This window comes from Lepidochelys kempii, chromosome 3, assembly GCF_965140285.1.
Source record: "Lepidochelys kempii isolate rLepKem1 chromosome 3, rLepKem1.hap1, whole genome shotgun sequence".
NCBI classification, from domain to species: domain Eukaryota; kingdom Metazoa; phylum Chordata; order Testudines; family Cheloniidae; genus Lepidochelys; species Lepidochelys kempii.
This window is the reverse complement of record NC_136382.1, coordinates 99,221,097-99,240,237: the sequence shown is the minus strand read 5'-3', so window position 1 is coordinate 99,240,237 and position 19,141 is coordinate 99,221,097. Positions and strand designations below refer to the sequence as shown.

General features: G+C 42.4%; 1 protein-coding gene across 8 annotated transcripts in view; it reads left to right on the top strand.

Moving 5' to 3' along the window:
• Window positions 1-773: 773 nt before the first annotated feature.
• The window catches only part of PTPRK (protein tyrosine phosphatase receptor type K), a 584,612-nt gene continuing 566,244 nt past the window's right edge, over window positions 774-19,141 (top strand). For all 8 annotated transcript variants that reach the window (XM_073337267.2, XM_073337266.2, XM_073337264.2 and 5 more), the window contains exon 1: window positions 774-977. In XM_073337267.2, coding sequence (XP_073193368.1) covers window positions 875-977 — 103 coding nt within the window. In that variant the 5' untranslated portion in view covers window positions 774-874. The remainder of the gene's footprint in view (window positions 978-19,141) is intronic.

Here is a 19,141-nt window from a genome sequence, read left to right as displayed (position 1 = left end):
GTAGTCGTGTTAGTCTGGATCTGTAAAAGCGGCAAAGAGTCCTGTGGCACCTTATAGACTAACAGACGGATTGGAGCATAAGCTTATGCTACAGGACTCTTTGCCTGTATATAATAGACTGACTCCAAAATGTGTCGAGTTTTGCATCTGGGGGTTCATTGAAATAATATCCCCCTCCCTCCAGTACAGTATTTATATTTTAAAATAAGAGGAACTCCAGCCAAAGCAAAGCACTGGGAGTGTGGAGCGAGTCTAACCCGTGGCTAGGGTGATTCCGGGCTGCCAGTGCAGGGGCGAGTTTGTGATCCAGCCTCTTTCTCCTTTGTTCCCCTTTCTAGAGAAGAAAACGGACCGCGACAGCCCGAGACAGAATCGTTCCCCATCTCTCCCTCTCCTGCTGAAACTGCACCCGTTGCCCGGGAGAGGAGGCTGCTACACGAGGGAGGCCGAGCCCCGGTGGCTCCCGCAGCCGCTGGTGTGCCAGTGGCCGCCCGCCAGGCTGCACGTCCGCGTGTCTGCAGCAGGAGGCGCTGGCGGGCCCCGCTCTGGCGGCGCCTGTGCTCCGGGCCGGAGTCCCACATTCCCTGTGCCCGGCGCTGGGAGCCGGAGGGGTTGACGTGCGCGCGCGGCTCCTCCCTCCCCTCTCGCAGAGCGGCAGCAAAGTAACTCTGGAGTTACGGGGAGCAGCCGCTGCCGAGCGTGGAAGCGCCGGGCTGGTGCTGCCCTCGGGGTGGTTCGGGGGCGGGCCCGCGGGCCGCGGAGGAGGAGGCGGCGGTGGCTGCAGCTGGGTGAGGGGTTCCCGGCGAGCCCTGCCCGCGGAGCGTGCCGCTCGGGGCCAGCCCGCCTCTCTTCCCCAAACTTCTCCAAACTCGCCATGGAGCCGGGAGCCGGAGCCGCCGCCTGGCTGCCGCTGCTCGTCCTGCTGGCCGGCCCGTCGCCGGCCCAGCTCGGAACAGCCCGAGCCCAGTTCGCGGCAGGTAAGTGGCCCCGCGGGCGGTGGGGTTCTCCGGGGAAAGAGCCCGCGCTGCCCGCTACAGCTCGGCGCCCACCAGGTGCGGAGGCGCCGGCCACGGGTGCACTGTTGCGCTGGGGGAGGAGGGGGTGGGGGGTCCCGCTCCGGCCCGGGCTGCTTCTCCCAGGGCTCGGAGCAGCAGGAGGGGAGCTGGAGCTCAGGTAAGGAGGCGCCCCGGGCGGGTAAGGAGGCGGCTTCCCCCGGGCAGAGCTGGCGGCAGCGGTACTCGCCGGGCCGCGGCGCCCTGGAGGGGGCATTGTCGCGGGGTTCTCCCGCCGGAGCTGCGGGGCTCGCAGGGATTGGGCGTTCGAGCCCGGCTCGGTGCGGGACCGCCAGCGCTCGCCTCCAGTAGCTTCCTTCCTCCTGGGCGCGGGGATGCGGGGGGGCCTGGCCCCCCACGCTCCGTACCCCGAAAAGGCGGGGGGGGTCTCCGTGTCCGAGGGCATCTCACCGGCCTGCGCCTCCTTGCTGCGGGGCTTGGAGAGCGAGCGAGCGACGTGGGCATGTAAATGCCTCGTCAACTCTCTCCCTCTCCTCTAGCCAGTTTCCCAGGTAGCGTTTGTGCCGGAGCTTGTTGCCGCTCCCATTGTTCCTGGAACTTTCTCCTCTCCGGCCCCGGCGCTGGGGGAATAGCTCCCTAGGTTTTGGGCATTGGTGTAGTATGGTTTATTGCCGATCGGGCGCCTTCGCTACACACAGCACGGGATCTGGGACGTAAAAGCAAATCAAACCCAAGTTTTCTGCGGTGGGCTGGCCTCCCAATCGCCTCCAAGAAGTGTTTTATTAGGAAAGGGTGGAAAAACCCAGCTGCAACTCTCAACTCTGGAACGCGAAGCGGTGGCGGCGGGTATTTGGCTGGGTGGTAATAATCCCAGTTTTAACATAGCCTTAACCCCCCCCCCCCGGCCAATCTCCCCCCCTCCTTCCAAGTGAGGGAGGGGGCTGCCAAAACACATTGGGTCGTCGCAGTCTGATTTTTTTAAACAAACAAGCTGCTCCCCAAGTCAGGCTGATTTCTTCTTTCCCCTTGCACTTCGGTTGCCTATATGCGTTGGGACAACTTTCCGAAGCGCTGTTGGTTTCTGCTGTCCGCTCTTCTGTGCGGTGGCAACCCTTATAGTTTACCTAATAAATAACAGGAGGGGTCTGGGTCCGCGCTCTGCTGTCAGACTAGGAACTTTCCTGGCCAAGCTCCCACCTCCGCATGCAACCACTTGAATGGTGACTTCCGCTCGGGGTTCGTTTGCTTTTGCAGAAGAGGTAGTCAAAACGATGAGACCGTGGAAGAGTTCACGTTTCAGAGGAGTGTATAGATTTTTGCTGTTCTTAGGATAACTGAAGCAAGTTTACAGCACCACCACCACCACAATGAAAACATGTGGGGATTGCCCAGTTTAAAAAACAAAACAACACCAGAAGGGGGGTGCGGGTGGGGAAACCCAACCAGGGAGTTGTAACCGTTTCAGATGGCTCAAAAGTGAGAGAGGGGCAAATATTCAGGTGGCACACAGGCACTCTATGAGGTGCAGTCAAGCAAAGATGATGAAATACAGCATACAGAATAAAAGAGGTTCTGACCATGGTAGACAAGGAGTGATATAAGTGGAATGCAATTGCTGTGTTTAGAGTGTGGTCAGTTAGTAGTATAACAGTAAATGTGCTGCATGCCTTTCTGCTGTAGGATGGAAACCACATTTTGGGCTGGTTTCTTCATATGAAGCATTACATATGAGAATAGTACAGAAGAGTCTTGTGCCCCCCCCCCCCCGTCGGGCGCATGAGTTTGAAAAGATGTCCCTATCTTATTGAGACCGTAGTTTGTTGATTGAAAATTTAAACTAGAATGTGGCTGTGATTGAAGGTATATGTATGTATTCATGAGAATTTGAAATACTGTTGTCATTGCAGCTGAAGTGTAAAATTTTAATTGTAAGAGAAGAGTGTTGTTCTGTTCTCCTGAATACATTTCTTCTTCTTCGTTAGAAGATTTGAACCTTGAAATTTTCTTTTAATCAAGAAAGATAAGGTGATGATGGAAGTTGTGCTGATCTGCGCGGCTTACGTGTCCTATGTGACTGACTTGGAGGTGTATAATAATTTAATATATTGTTATATTGTTAGCAAAGGTAAACATTATGTATTGTGTGGTAAAGGTCTTCACTGGGGAAAAGAAAAGAGGAATACAAGATGTGCAGCACTTGCTTTCCTTACAGTTGATATTACAGGGATGGCTAAAGTATTACGCTAAGGCAGAAAATACCTTTATGTATGCATCATACTATAGAAATTAGACTGATGATTTGGCTATGGCAATATGAAATAACACTGACTTGACAGTGTCATATCAATGTACCATATATTATATATATATAGAGAGAGAGAGAGAGAGAGATTTCTGCTTCAAGACCCTTGCTTTCACAAGCTTGTATATTTACATAGACGTGTGGTCACTTGTGTGTCCTAGGCTCCCATGATATTTCATGTCTTAGAACATGTCATGAAACCCTTTTGGTATTTAACGGAGACCAAAAAAAGTTATGTCAGTACCTTAAAATTTACAGTGAGTAGAAGAATGTAGGATTCTGACAGTAGGTAAAGCCTGAGTGAGTTGAAGAACCGCATCTGTAGGAAGACATGGGATTAATTTATTTCAGTAGTTTTTTCAGTAGCTAATGCATTCACTTTTTAATGGTAAGCATAGGATGTGCTGATGTATTGTACTGATCAGAACTCCATCAATTAGAAGCCTGTTCAGTCAGACTCTTTTAAAGGTTAGAAGAAAAATAGCATGTTCTGACAACATCAGCTATAGAATGTGGAAGTTTAAGATTCTGTGTTTATGCATCATAATCGAGACACTTGTGGCTGAAAAGTCATGTTAAATTACCTTGTCCATCCACCTGTCAGTGCAGAGTTGTTCCCTACTATGTGTTTCCTGATGTTTAGTCTAGTTATGAATGTCCCAGATTTAGTAAAGAAAGCTATATACACTTATTCTTTCACTATCACAAGCCAATCCCTGCAGCCCTTAATTATTTCTGTTCTCTGAATTCTCTTCAGAATCCTGACATCTTTCTTGTATCAAAGGGTTTAAAAGTATATGCAATACACAAGGTGAGGGTGTGCCCCTGCCATACGGAGAGGGACCTTCTCTCTAGCCCACGATGAGATGTCTCTGTGCATACAGCCAAAGACGCATCCTCTTAGCTGCTGACTAGCACCCCAAAGTTTTTTAGTAGCATTACTTCTTTCTGAGTACATTCCTTTGACTGATTCCTTCTCCCCTCCTCATGTATTAGCCTGCCGTTTTCCAAGTTAAAAGCTCATTTTAATTCCACTCCAGCTTCCTTTGTGTTTGTATTCATTTTCTCCAACTCATAAGAATTTAAAACAATGTTACTATTCATCCTTTCTTCCTGGTTATTAATACAGATGTTGACTCAATTTGGGTCTGCTACCAATATCTGCAGTACCCCCACTGACATCTGTACAACATATCAGTCAAAATGATATTTTCTTTTGTTTTGAGTCCTTCACACAGTTTTCAATCTATGAACAGTGGCCAGATCCAAGACAGTTTAAGTTAATATTCAGGTTGGATTGTGTGATGTGCTCTGTTACAGGCTTGGCCAAACTGTGGCCCACAGTCTTGTTAAATGCATCCCTCCTCCAAATGGGTTTTGTGATGCCTGCACTCCCTCCCTCTGTATTCTATGAAAGCACAGGGAAAGGAGGTGAGGCAGAGCAAGTTAAGAGAAATGCAGGAAAAAATGAGAACAGCAAAGAAAAAAGAGCAAGATGAATTTTGAAAGGAAATAGCTACAGATGGAAATTTTCTCTGGCATATAATCCCCAGCCCCATCATACATAGATGACACGTGGTAGGTGTTTAATTTTTTTCTTTGCAATGGTGCAGGCAGAAGCGTTTTTAACATTTTCTGCCCCTTAGTATACTGTTGCTTTATGCTGCTGCTGCTTTTCATCCTTCTTGTTTTTTAAGATGTAATGGAACATGGGCATTCAACTTGGTATATGCCTGTCACACTCTGGGCTAAAACATTCTGACATTGCCTGAAGTTCACAGAAGTCTAGCTATTTCAGATACAGCACATGCTTCAGTCTATGATTTTTGCAGTTGAATAAGGAACTGATCAATTTTACAATTTGTTCATTATAAATAGATGCTTCTTAATGGTATTAAATAATAGCAGTTAGACTTCTTAAATTTTGAAAAAACAAAATAAAATTTTTTACTGGCTTTCATCCAGCTTTAATAGCAATATTATTATATTACCTGAGATGACATCCATTACAACAGTTTATAATTTTATTTTATATTAAATACAACACACTAGACTAAAATTCTTAAAGATGGATCAGCCTCATATGCCTAAAGCTCTGAAATTTAAAATTTTATCTCACAGAACATGTTTTTAAATAGGGATAATTAAAACAACTTACACATAAGGTCCTTGTATTTTAAAAGGTCAAGGCTTTGTAAAATATATTACAAATTTAAGGAATGAACCTGAAAACTTTACATGGCAGTAGTCTCTACAAATTGGGGCTCTCTGGATGAGCAAAGGCTAAATGTATAAGGATTGCAAGATTAGGCCCTTGATTAATATGTTCATTTAAAGTTTAATAGAATTTCTTTCTCAAAGAAAGAACTTTACTATCTTTGAAATCTGATATAGTAGAGCAATACAAGTGTTATTTCTTTTATAAGGAATTTATAATAATCTAAGAGCTAACCTTGATATAGGGAAACATACCAAAATCTTTAGCCAGGCTTACTAAAATGAAATTATTAATATTTCATGTTTATCTCATTGTATAAAAGGTTTAGGCAGTTACTAAAATATTAAAAATAATATTAGATTAGGAATTAAAAAGGTTTTTGAAACTGAGTGACCCCTCTAGTATTAAGGAAGCTAAAGTCTGGTTGGTATTTTCTTACTGATTATGTTCAAAGTTGTGTGTAGCATACAGTCAAATTTTACATATACACAGTCTGTGTGTGCATATAACATTTTAAAGAAGATTAAGATTTAAAAAAATATTTAAAAAACTGATAAACTGCTTTGGTGATAGTTAAAGCTATGTTGTCACAGAATATATTAGCATTCTCCTTTGTATGTTGGTATCTCTTGTACAGCGTGGGCAAACTTTTTGGCCCGAGGGCCACATCGGTGTTGGAAAACTATATGGCGGGCTGGGCAGGGAAGGCTGTGCCTCCCCAAACAGCCTGGCCACTCCCCCCGCCCCCTGACTGCTCCCTCAGAACCCTAGACTCATCCAACCCCCCCATTCCTTGTCCCCTGACTGCCCCCTCCTGGGACCCCACCCCTTACCTAACCCTTCTGTCTCCTGACTGCTCCGCCCCCTGACAGCACTCCCCAGGATTCCCATGCCTATCCAATGCCCCCTATCCCCTGACTGCCCCTCCAAAACCTCTGCCCCATCGAACTGCCCTCTGCTCCCCGTCCTCTGACTGCCCCCCGAGATCCCCTGCCCCTTATCCAACCTCCCCCCCCGCCCCTTACCATGCTGCTCAGAGCAGCAGGAGCTCGCAGCCCGGCCAGAGCCAGTCACGCTGCCGGGCAGGAGCGGTGGGCCACAGCGTGGGTGGCGCGGTGCGCTGAGGTTGCGGGGAAGGGGGAGCAGCGGGGGAGAGGCTGGGGGCTCGCCTCCCCGGCTGGGAGCTCAGGGGCTGGGCAGTACGGTCCTGCGGGCGGTAGTTTGCCCACCTCTGCTCTTGTATGTGGGCTTGTTAATCCAAGGCCCCAATCTTGCATAATTATTTGCAGTAGTGGGGCCAGAATTAATGGACAAACTATTACAATTGTGAGATGTGGATTAAGTTCCAGAGTGCAGTTTGTGTAAACCAGACATTAGTGATACTTAACAGTTAGTTTCCATCTAGTAAAACTTTAGATACCATCTGAAATAATGGTGTTGCTTTACTATTTGTGGTGCGTGCTTTTTTCATTAACATAGGTCGTGTGAACTGGTGGATGGGCAGAAAATGAGGCATAAAACATTAAAGAATAATTCTGGTTATAAATCTTGTCACAGAAACTGTATTTCATTGATCAAGTGTATAGCTCAAAACACATTCTTGCTGCTCCTATGTTGTACACCTTGTTTGGTGGTGAGCAGGAAGGTAGAATTATTTTCTCTGTTACTGTACATTCAGACTATAGTGTATATGACTTTGAAGAACTATTAAAATGCTGTTGAAATAATAACATAGAATAAGCAATTTTATACAAATGCCTGAGAATAAAAAACATGTTACAATTAGGGTTGCTAATTTTGGTTGGATATATTCCTGGAGGTTTCATCACATGACACAATTTTTAATTCCTGGAGATTCCAGGACAAACCTGGAGGGTTGGCAACACTAGCTGCAATGTTTCCTAAAATAATAGGCTCTTTATGCTTGCACAGCAGCAATATTGTGTTAGAGACCAAAGTTTATAGTTCTAGTTAAACAATACCACGCCCCCTTCCCCCCTGCCAGGTTGCTTGTTGAATATTTATTTAATCATTTCTTTATGTGGGTGCTGAGCAATTCAGTAGACTCTTAAAGTAAGTAATTTTTTTTGAATTGTGGAGGGTAAGGTCACAGTTGACTATTGTGAGAATTGTTGACACACTTAAGGAGTTCCATTTACTTTGTTTAGCACTTGGCAGGTAGTTGTGCAATTCAGTTGCTTTTGTTTGTTCAGGATGGGGGTGGGTTGGGAAAATCAATGTAAAATTTTAGGGCACTGACACCATGGATCGGTTTGTATCTGAAGGAACAGTGCTGTTTTTTTGTTTTGCCTTTTGTTCTTGAAATTAATTTCCACAAAAATTCTAGGTGTGTTTTTCTTAACGAATCTCTAAGTGTGTTTAAATGGTCCATTTGCTCTTCTGTCTGTTTCCATGGTCAAATCCCTGTCTGTGAGTCAAGATTTTGTCTTACTTTCAAGAATTCACCAGCAGTTCTAAAATATTGAATAGATTCAAAGATACTGGCTGACACAGACCAATGAAAACAAGAAAATTCAGTAAAAAGCTGCCCATCTCCCGCCTGGCAGCAGTATGCAGATTCGAGAATACATTGAGGTTGTGGACACTACTCCTCAGCTCTCTTTGTATTTAATTGCAACCTCATATGACCCCCAGTTGTGTAATTCTGCCTTTGGCTGATTTGCAGGATTGTGACCATTATACTACATATTAAGGGTGAAATCCCTATATTTTAAGAGTGAGATTCTTCATTTCTGTAACTGCTGTCCCAAATGTAAAAGTTATTTTAGTGAGAGTCTTGGTTTATTGGCTGTCATGTTTTTAAAACAAAACAAATACTTTCCAGAATCAGTGAGAGGTTTTATCCAGCGAAACAAAGAAAAAACCCTCAATTTTTATAGACTCAGAAAGTATGTATCAAAACTTTTTAATTTTGTATTGTTTTCTGGGAACACTTAAAACACTTAAAAACTTAAAACACTTAAAAACTGTTTTAAATCTCATCTAAGAGAGAGAGAATATATTGATTTACAGCTGTTCTACACGCCTTGAGAGCGGATTTTTTTTTATGGGTTTGGTTGACATAATACCATGACAGTGCATATTGGCATAGCCATAACACTGCTTTGTCAGTGAAGTAATTGAGTGACATATTTATGGCACGATTATACTATCAAGCTTGGATCTAAGCTTGCTATCATATCATGTAAAGACTACATTCTTGGTAGTAAGTGGCTGCAGGATTGAGCCCTTAAAGATGTGAATTTGTAAGCCTGTGGTTTAATACTGCTTCAGTTCCCAGAAAATCATACGATTGTCTAGATTAATTGAAAAACGCAATATTTTCACACTCTCCCAACTGTCTCACTTTAGGTACTTATGAATTAGGCCTTTGTTTTAAAGCCAGATTTTCTCTTCTGTAATTTAATGGTTGCATATTCATGTTATTTTTACTGTACATTAAAGACGATATTTACACTGACTGGTTGAGCTGTATGCTTTGTGTATGTATTTGTGAAATATAGATATCACTCTCCCTTACTGTAATAACAAAGCAAAACCATACTGCTGGCTTTGAAGATAACTAGCTGGCAGAGAAAAATGCCCTGACAAAACAAATTTGATTCTAATTAAAATAACTTCTAACAGCTTCTGATAAATTATGTCCTTTGTGGAGTGGAAACACTTAATTTTATAAATGTTTTAGCTTTTAATTATGATTATTGCTAGGTAGCATTTCCATGGATTATTTTTTCTATAGTTTTTAGTAGCTTGGCTTAAAATACCTATTGACTTTAAGTGCTTACATCATCCTAGGTTATACAGTAGCTGGGAGTGTGCTAGCATGCTAAAAATGGCAGTGTGGCCACAGCGACTCAGGCTAGTCAGCTGAGCACAAACCTGAACGACCCTGTGGATAAATACTCATGTGACTAGCCCATGCTGCTGTCTATGCCACTGTAGTCACATTGCTATTTTTAGCATACTGACTGAAGCAGAGCTAGCATCTGTCTACCTGCACTAGGGAGCAAGCTCCCAGCTACTGTGTACACATACCTTACAGTTGATAAGCACAAATGCCTTAGTACTTGAATGTTTCACTGGGTGGTTCCTGATGTCCCATGAAGAGTGGCAAGTGAAAATTACAAAAACTGGGTCATTTTCATTCTGTATCTATTGGTGGTAACAGAACAATTCTTCCACTTTTAACAGCTTGTCATTTGGTATCTTTCAGGCTTTGCATGGTGATTGAGGGATTAAAATCAGAATGGGGGACTAGATGTATCTTTGCAATTCTTGAGGCTTCCTCCTGATACTGTCTCTGTGACTAAATGTGGGAGAGCACAGTTGAATTTCTTTCTCACCCTCTTATATAATGCAGGGGTAAGTCTTTGTGATTTTTAGCAGTGAGACAGCAGTCAATACTTAGTAGAAGGGCAAGTCGTCAAAACCTAGTAATGTAAAGTAGAGAAGGCAATTTTATATTTTGTACAATTGCTAAACTTCAATTTCCCTTGAAAGCACAATTTCTGTATTTTCTCTATTTTCCTTCCTGTGGAGGAGGGCTTCTTCAGAGTGGCATGTTGAGAGATGAATATTGCCTTGTTGTAAGTGACCTGCAAATAAATATATATACAATAGACTTCTGCCTCTTTAGTGCTTTATAAATGAAAAGGGCCTGAAAGATGTGGGTCTATTTGTTCCTCTCTGCTTGTGGTTTTTTTTTTTTTTTTTTAACCTTTAGAAACACAAGGAACGTCAACTTTGATCTTCCCAGGTTTTGCTGGAGGACTTCTGAAGGGCCTTGGAAGATAAATATTGTTAATTCTTGCCCCTTAAGTGAAGGGAGAAGGTGTTGAGTCATAGATGTCCTTTCTCTGAACGGTTAGCCACTGAAGTTAAGCAGGTATTAAATGGCAAAGAAATAAAAATAATTAATCCACAGTTAAAGTTGCTTGGTGATAGTTCATGCCCTTCCAGAACATGAAGTACAGCAAAACTCAAATTTATGAAAACCAGGAAATACAGAATTCAGGAACATGTCCTTGTAATGTTACCTCTGCTTTCCCAGAGCAGGCAATAAGCACTGGGAATTATCTACATGTACTGCAGCTGCATTCAGGGTGTGAACTGGTGCTTACTGAATGGTGGAGGCAGTGGGTGGAACAGGTAGCTAGAGATTTGTTTGTTCACTGAAGAGATGGGGATTAGCTTGATGAGCCAGAGCTGTGATTATGATGTGAAGAGATCAGGGTTTGTAGTGCCCAGTACATGTCTGAGTAAAGGAAAGGGAGCATGAGTATCTTGACACGCTATTGCAAAATTGTACAGGTTGTCTCTGTACCAAGGTATGGGGGAGGTGTTGTGGTTTTTTTTTTTTTTACCACCATAATTAGATCAGTAATGACTTGGGATATGAGAGAAGTCTCTGGGTTTCGTAATGGGTAAGAGAAAGTATAGGTTTAGGTAGTATTCTGTGAGTTAGTGTGAAGAGTTATTAAATTTCCAAAACGTGGTGTTTTGTCATGAAAGTAGACTAGGGGCAGGTCTATAGTTAAAATGCTGCAGCAAAGATTCTATCTACACCAATGGGAGGGCTTCTCCCATCAGCACAGCTGCTTCACATCCCCAAGAGGCAGTAGCTATGTGGACAGAGAATTCTCTCATCAACCTTGTGCTGTCTACACTGGAGATTAGGTCAGTTTAACTACATTGCTCAGGGGTGTGAATTTTTAACACCCCTGAGCAACAAAGTTATACATACCTAATTTCCTAGTGTACACCTGGCCTAAGTGGTTGAGTATAGGGTAGGTTCAGGTTGCATCTTTTCTTTACAGTGCAAATGCAGAGTGAAAGTATGGGTGTTTTGGAGCTCTCAGAGAGGGCAGAGTTAAGGTTGTGTGGGCGTGTACTTTAACCTTGTGTTTCCTGGTTTTCACAAGTTTGAATGGCGTAGTTCTGGAAGGGCATGAACTATTGCTGGGCAACCTTAACTCTAGACTGTAGGTCTATTGTGAGCAAGGGCATGGAAAAAAATGAGAAAAGCATGAATTTACAGGAGCCTTGTCAATATGTAAAAGATGTAGCGAGTTGAAAAGAAATAGGATAGTAAACTTGTGATAACTTGCAGCTGTGGTTTAGCATGTAATTCAGCACGTGAACAGCTCATGATCTAGATGGGGATTGGCTACAAAAACTGGTAGACCAACTGTAAAGTGTGTGATACGATGTATTAAGTGTAAGCATGTGTATAAGCTGATTCATGATTATGTACATTGAATGTGTGGCACATCTGTACCCACCCCCACACTTGAGTCTGATTAATTCATTGGAGCTTTCCTGTATGCCAAATTAAAAAACCCGAGTGACCAAATCTGGAGTTGAACTGAGTTCTTGGGAAGCTGATGGGAAAGAGGTCTCGGAGGAAATCCCAAAGTAGGGGAATGAAGTTTTTTGCCATTTTAATTTTATAGTTCTTTGATCAGACAGAAAAATTGGTGTTGGTACGAGGTGGTGGTCACTGAGGTAGTAGTAATCATCATGTACGTGTGCAGTTCAGACACTCCTGTGGTAAAGTAATACCTACCTCTTACATAGCCTTTTTCATCCGTAGATTTCAAGAAGAGAAACATCATTCCCCATCTGTACAAAGAGAATAAGGCATAGAGAGGTGAAGTGACTTGGCCAAAGTCATTCAGAGGGCTAGTGGCAAAGTCATTCAGTGGGAATAGAGCTAGGTTTTCTGAGTTCCATTCACTGTTCTCTTTAGTGAGCCCCACAGTTGCTATGTGATTCTCTGGTTTCTTTTAGGCTAGATGGGACCTGAATTTCTGATGTAAAAAAACAAGTCCAAGGGGAAAAAAATCCCTTGAAAGGAAATCCTCCAGAATAAACCTGAACAAACCTTTCAGCCTTTCCTTATATAGTTTAAAGAAGCAAAAAGGCACAAGCTTAACTTTTTTTTTGCCCCCTGCTACAAATTACGTTATATTGGTAAAAAGAAAAGGAGTACTTGTGGCACCTTAGAGACTAACCAATTTATTTGAGCATGAGCTTTCGTGAGCTACAGCTCACTTCATCGGATGCATACCGTGGAAACTGCAGCAGACTTTATATATACACAGAGAATATGAAACAATACCTCCTCCCACCCCACTGTCCTGCTGGTAATAGCTTATCTAAAGCCATCAGATAAGCTATTACCAGCAGGACAGTGGGGTGGGAGGAGGTATTGTTTCATATTCTCTGTGTATATATAAAATCTGCTGCAGTTTCCACGGTATGCATCCGATGAAGTGAGCTGTAGCTCACGAAAGCTCATGCTCAAATAAATTGGTTAGTCTCTAAGGTGCCACAAGTACTCCTTTTCTTTTTGCGAATACAGACTAACACGGCTGTTACTCTGAAACCTGTTATATTGGTAGTCCATCCTAAATTGTACCAGGAACGGAATTGGTGGTTATGCACAAAACTACAAACTAGGGCCTCATTTCTTATGTACATGAGTAGTTGGGTGTGGGGTGGTGGTTGAGCTCAGTAGGACTACTCGCATTAAGTTATTCACTGGCAGGATCAGGACATAGCTGTTTTGCCATTCAAACATCTTTCAGTTTTTTTTTAGTCTAAAAGATAACTCTGTTTTCAAAGCAAGGAACAACTGCTTTAGTTGTGGATGAAAACAAAGCTCTTTTAATGGCGTAACCATTGGATTGCTGAATGGGTTGAAACAAAGCTCAGTCTGAAAGGGAACATAATTTCCTTTGTTAAAATGATATCATAGAATATCAGGGTTGGAAGGGACCTCAGGAGGTCATCTAGTCCAACCCCCTGCTCAAAGTAGGACTAATCCCCAACGAAATCATCCCAACCAGAGCTTTGTCAAGCCTGACCTTAAAAACCTCTAAGGATGGAGATTCCACTACCTTAAGTAACCCATTCCAGTGCTTCACCACCTTCCTAGTGAAAACGTTTTTCCTAATATCCAACCTAAACCTCCCCCACTGCAACTTGAGGCCATTACTCCTTGTTCTATAGTTAGACTGGTGCAATATCGGTAATATATAGTAAAGACAAAAGGGAAGGAGAATTCCTTTGGTTACAAGTTTACTATTTAAGCTCTGGATAAGAACTTGGCAATGGCTAGTATTTTTTAGTTTTGGTGGTGAATGTCAAAAGCAATTTAAATCAATAAATACATTCAGGTTGTTTAGCCTGTTTGTTTTTTCTTTGGCAAAGATATTGGGTTAAGCCTTTATGGTATCTTGCATGAGTGGGGGAGAAGATACCACGTACTACTTAAAGAGTTGATTATTCTCTACCTTGAAACATTGCTTTGAAGTCCTCCTATATACACGTGGGCTAAGGACCAGATGGGATTTTTTTTTCAGGGCCTGTTCACAACTCTCCATGAGGTCATGCTTGAGGTATGAACTGCTTTCATATTCACAGTCCCTCCAAGTAATGAGTCAGACTCCACAACTGACTTGTATGTCCAGTGGTTGCATAACAGCGTTAGGCAGCTGGGTCAGTTTATACACCATTTAAACCACATTCAAGCATATGTACTTAACTGGTTTTTTGGTATTCCATACTTCAGCTCTTTCCTCTGTCAGTGTGTTGCATTTCTGCGGCTATGTCTACACTATAGAGTTTGCAGAGGCACAGCTGTACGATCTCTCGTATAGCCACTCTATGCTGACAGGAAAGCTCTCCTGTTGATATAATTAAACCACCCCCAATGAGCAGCGGTAGCTATGTCTGTAGGCCTCTCTCACCGACATAGCACTGTGCACACTACCACTTATGCTGGTATAATTTGTGTTGCTCATGGGTGTGGTTTTTTCACACTTCTGAGTGACATAAATTTTGCTGACATAAGTGATAGTGTAGACATGGTCTAATTAAAGCTACATTTCTTCTGGTGGTTTATTTGCATTTCTCTCAATTGTGGAATAAGGAATTGTGTAGAGTGATCAGTAAGTCTTTAGGGGTAATTATCACAGAATGCCCATTTAGAGTAGAGAGAGAGTGCCCACGTGTGTGTTATAAGCATTCAAGTTATCTGTAAATTGACAGAAATGTTAAAATCTAGAGTTTGTGGCTTATGGGCTACATGATGATCCTATGAATCTGAGAGAATAGAATATATAATTATTAATGGCATTTGTGGACCTTAGAAATACTGAAATAATCAGATATATGGCTGTGCACAATAATAGTATCCAGATGCTAACTATAAACATTTCATCACTGACTGCTGAGTACAGAAATGAAAACAATAAGTATTAGGTTTTATTTGTGTTTCAAAAGTCCATATTTCATGGAAAGTAAAATATGGCAAAATACTTTCTTACAAGTATACTGTCTTTCCTTCTCTTAGTTACTTACCCAAGAAAAGCATCCTAAGATAAACTGTGAAGGTCAGCATAATTCTGTGACAATAAAAGTTAATATGATTAGAAAAATATTTAAAATGGAACAATGTGCATGATGCATTAAGCGGAGAAATCTGTGTTTGAGTATGAAGCAATCAGCTTCAGTACTGATGACTAAGAAGCTTTAGGCAATCAAGAATTGAGGAAAATACTACAAAAAACCTCCCTCTGATTTAATTAGCTTATACTGATGGTCCCTGGAGGATCCAGCAAGTAGTGAATGAAATTGGTAAATGTTTAGTTATTTTCTAGAAGAATATCCTGATTTGTGTTGCGGCTTTATCAGAGTGCTGGTGCTGATTACATAATAGATATTTAATTTATAGTTTTGGCTAAATAGAAATCTCCATGCACCTACATGTATAAAGTTGTAATAAAGTAACATAACAAAATTGTAACATGAAAAAAATTCAAAGCATTATTTTGACTGAGTACTTTGAACCCTGGGAAAAATAGGAATGTCTTATTTTGACTCATAACGAAGGGTTGTTTAAGCATAAAATAGAAAAAAGTTGGGGAGCGGGAGAGGGTGTGCAAAATGCCTAGCACACTGGGGGCCCAAAACCTCTGTGTGTGTGTGTGTGTGTGTGTATCTATATACACATATAAATAAAAAAAAAAATAATAATAATGCGTTTGTCACAGAGAGTAACTAATTATTATGCAAAAAGTCATGGAGTCAAGCTATTTTGAACAAAATATCTCATTTTTTAATAGAAATTATTTAAAACCATTTAAAATCCCCGTTCACTCTCCCCTGTTCCTCCACACTGGGCATACATTGCCTTGTAAAATATCACTCAGCAGAGGACTAGCTGGGATCACAACTCATGTTAAAGTAGCACTCTTGCTTATATTTATGGAAATAAAACTGAAAGGGGTTTGGAGAAGAGAAAATCTGGAATTATAAAGGTGAAGGAGGATGAGACTGAATCCTGAAAATGTACTACAAAGGTCTTGAGGTAATCAATTGGGTTTTCGTCCCTAAAGCACCAGTGACTAATAAGACTTAAGATTTTAAAGGTGGACTGCAAAAGCAAAAACCAACATAACTTACATTTGGGCCTGTTACTGCTCCTTTATGACATAAAAAGATGGTTGAGTACTTTTTTCCTGGCTATTTTTAATATATCAAATAGCTCGTGTCATATTACTGTGATTGTCATCTGACTCAGTGCTCTAGAGTCCAAGAAAAAAAAAGACTCAGAATTTCTCAGTTATGAAGTAGAATTTCTCAGTTATGAAAATATACCTTTTTTAGATGGTGATGATTTTCTATATGTGCATTTCAAAAGTACCTAATATCTCATCTAGTTGACTCTTATCTCTCTTTTTAGCAATATAAATTTTAAGTGTTGGCTATAGATGTTAAATTGTAAGTAGATATTAAATTGTAGATTTTTAGTTTATAAACAGGCCCAGCAGCTATTTGAGGGATATATGTTTTATACATGGGAAGATATTCAAATACAATATTTTTTTCAGTTATCCCTGGAGTATTTCTATTTCCTCTAACATGTGGTCGGTACTTTCCTGTAAGTAGTGGAGCAATTTGTTCTCAGACACAAAGTTTACTAATTTTGGCACATGGGAGGAAACCTGAGATTCCTGTAATAGCAGAGAGAGAAAAAGTGCATATGAACAGTTGGTTAATTGTTACCCAATAGCCATTTTAAGAAAAAGATAGAAGGGTTACACTAGCCGTAAACAGACGATTTAGAGACTGGCTGAACTGCTGCAAAATGTAGAGTGGCTTGGCAAATTGGTAATCGCAAGGACCGTGTGTCGGATGGAAATACATGATGTAATTACATGAACTATTAGTCTAGTGCATGCAGAACAAATTATGTAATGTGTAACTTTCATATTGTTTTTCAAAAGTTTGCATATGGAGGCTTGGAAAATCCAGTTACCCTGGTTGAGTAGAAAATGGTCCCTCGAACTTGCTCCCAGTCTCCTTCCCTCTTCTGCCCCTCTGCCCCCATAAAAAAAGCTGCAACACAAACTTTCCAAAGACAAAACAAAGTTAAACTGATGGAGTGTCATCTGCAGACTTAGGAGGACAGAAAGCTCCAGGGCCTCTGTTGTTGTTTGGTTTTGTAAGCTTTTGTAAGCTACTGCAGAGTGAAAACTGAAAAGTGAAAAGTATTTTCTGTTTTCACTGTTACTAACCAAAACTAGAGCTCGCAAAATTGGGATTTCCTGTTCATGAGTAATTTTGAGGGGGAAAAAATTGGAAACACACACATTTTCCAAAATTCAATATGTTCCCTGGGACCTGGGCAGCTATTCACTGAAATTGGAAGAATCATGTAAACTTTAGTCAGATGCTACCAGGATACCCCACCCTTGTTGTGGTAGCCCTCATGGTAGGGCTGTCCTGGAGCAATGGACCTTGGAAGCCCATTTCAAGACTTCTGGTCTCCCAGCTCCATGGCAAGGAACTTGAGAACACTGGCTTGAGCGGTGGAGGTGGGAGTTGAGTCCTGGTTAGAACCATGAATTCTAGAGCTTCAGGCTCCCCAACAGCCTGCCAGGAGACCAAAGAGGTTTCCACTGGAGCCATGCCTAGGATTAGGTGACAGTTCATTGAACCTGAGATGCATCCTCAAAACATTTCAGGTTTGATGTACAGCATTTTCCAGTTAAACTCTTTCACTGGAATGGTCCCAACCAACTCCATTCAGAACATTGTCAGTTTCACTACTGTCCATAATCAGGTCAATTTTCTGTGATTTGGAAAAGCTAGGAATAACAGCCAGTGGGGGTACTGGAACAACTTACTGTGGAGGAAGATGCAAAAATCAAAGTAACAAAGGAAACGTTTTTCAGTAGCTAGAAAGATGAGGGGAGGGGTAGAGTTGCTCCTAAATAGTGGGTGTGTCCATTTTGTTTATATCGATCTGTGCCTGTTAGGTTTAAGTCCTCTGGTTACTAGATGTCTGGTAAAATTGTCCAGTTCAGGCTGGAGGTGAGAGGGAGATCCTAAGTTTTAAAAAAAGTACCGTGTGTGGTATAGATTAGGGGGTTCCTCATTCTGTAGTGAAGTCCTGGCTTCCCTTTCAGTTAAAGGTGTGAGAAAAAAGTTCACTGATGAGAAACAAAAAGCAAATACATGCACTGAGGTTTCTATCCTCCATGCTTCCCTCCCCCGACGAGTCAATCCTGCGGCCTTTGTGTGAATTGTCCCTTTCCTGGCTGCTGCCCCACTTTGGATATCTCTCCCTGCCCACTGCAGATGCACATAAACTCTCTGCTGAGGGTTTCTCTCTTCCTCCCTTGGAGATTCTCTATCTTGGGGTTGGTGGTCGGGGAGGACGGTGTGGGTGTGGAGAAGTAGCCGCTTCCCTGAATCATGTGCTGTAAGGTCAGCTGTGGTGGGAGCAGGAAGATGGAGGAAAGCTGGAATGAAGCTTCTTTCATCCCAGCGGTGGCAGGGACATGGGTAAAGAAGTCGGTGGAAGATGAGGTCCCCTCATGCAGGGTTTGGTGGTGATGACAATGGGTGAGGGAGGCTGGAAAGGAGCCTCCTCTGAGCCCGGAGTCAGAAGGCAATGTGGTGCTGCCACCAATGGCTGCAGGGGCACAGCAAGGGGGGGTAGCTCCCCTTACCCCGTATTGGCCCCGACTGGAGGACGGGCTAAATTTGAGTAGCATTGCACTCAAATTTGGGGCAGCCAGGTAGATAATCTAGGGCCCGCTCCTTAGCAAAATTCTGGTTGTGCCCTGTGTAGTTGTATTGAGAGCTCCTGCTTGGGAAAGAGGGAATCTGTTCCCTGTGTGGAATCAGACATGAGCTGTTGCCTGCTTCCATTTTGGCCCTGGGTCCCTGCTAGCCCCATTTGGCTGAAGCAGACGGACTGCTGTGGGCTGGACACCTTTGAACATTTCAACAGGGATGGAGGGCCAAATCTGGATGGTGGGTTTATGTTTGACACCCCAGGAATAGAGAGAGGTTTTGTCATGGTGAAATGGGAGGAGAGAGAAAATGTAGGGAAAATAAAGAAGAAATGAACACAAGACAATTCAGGAAAGATGTGATATGATTATGATGGCTTAGGAGGAGAGGCTGTTCCAGATCCTTTAAAATTACTTGTTTGTTTATGTATGTATTAAAAACACCTTGTAAATTACACATATGGCTATCTATGCAACTTTGTATTCCTGTTTGTCC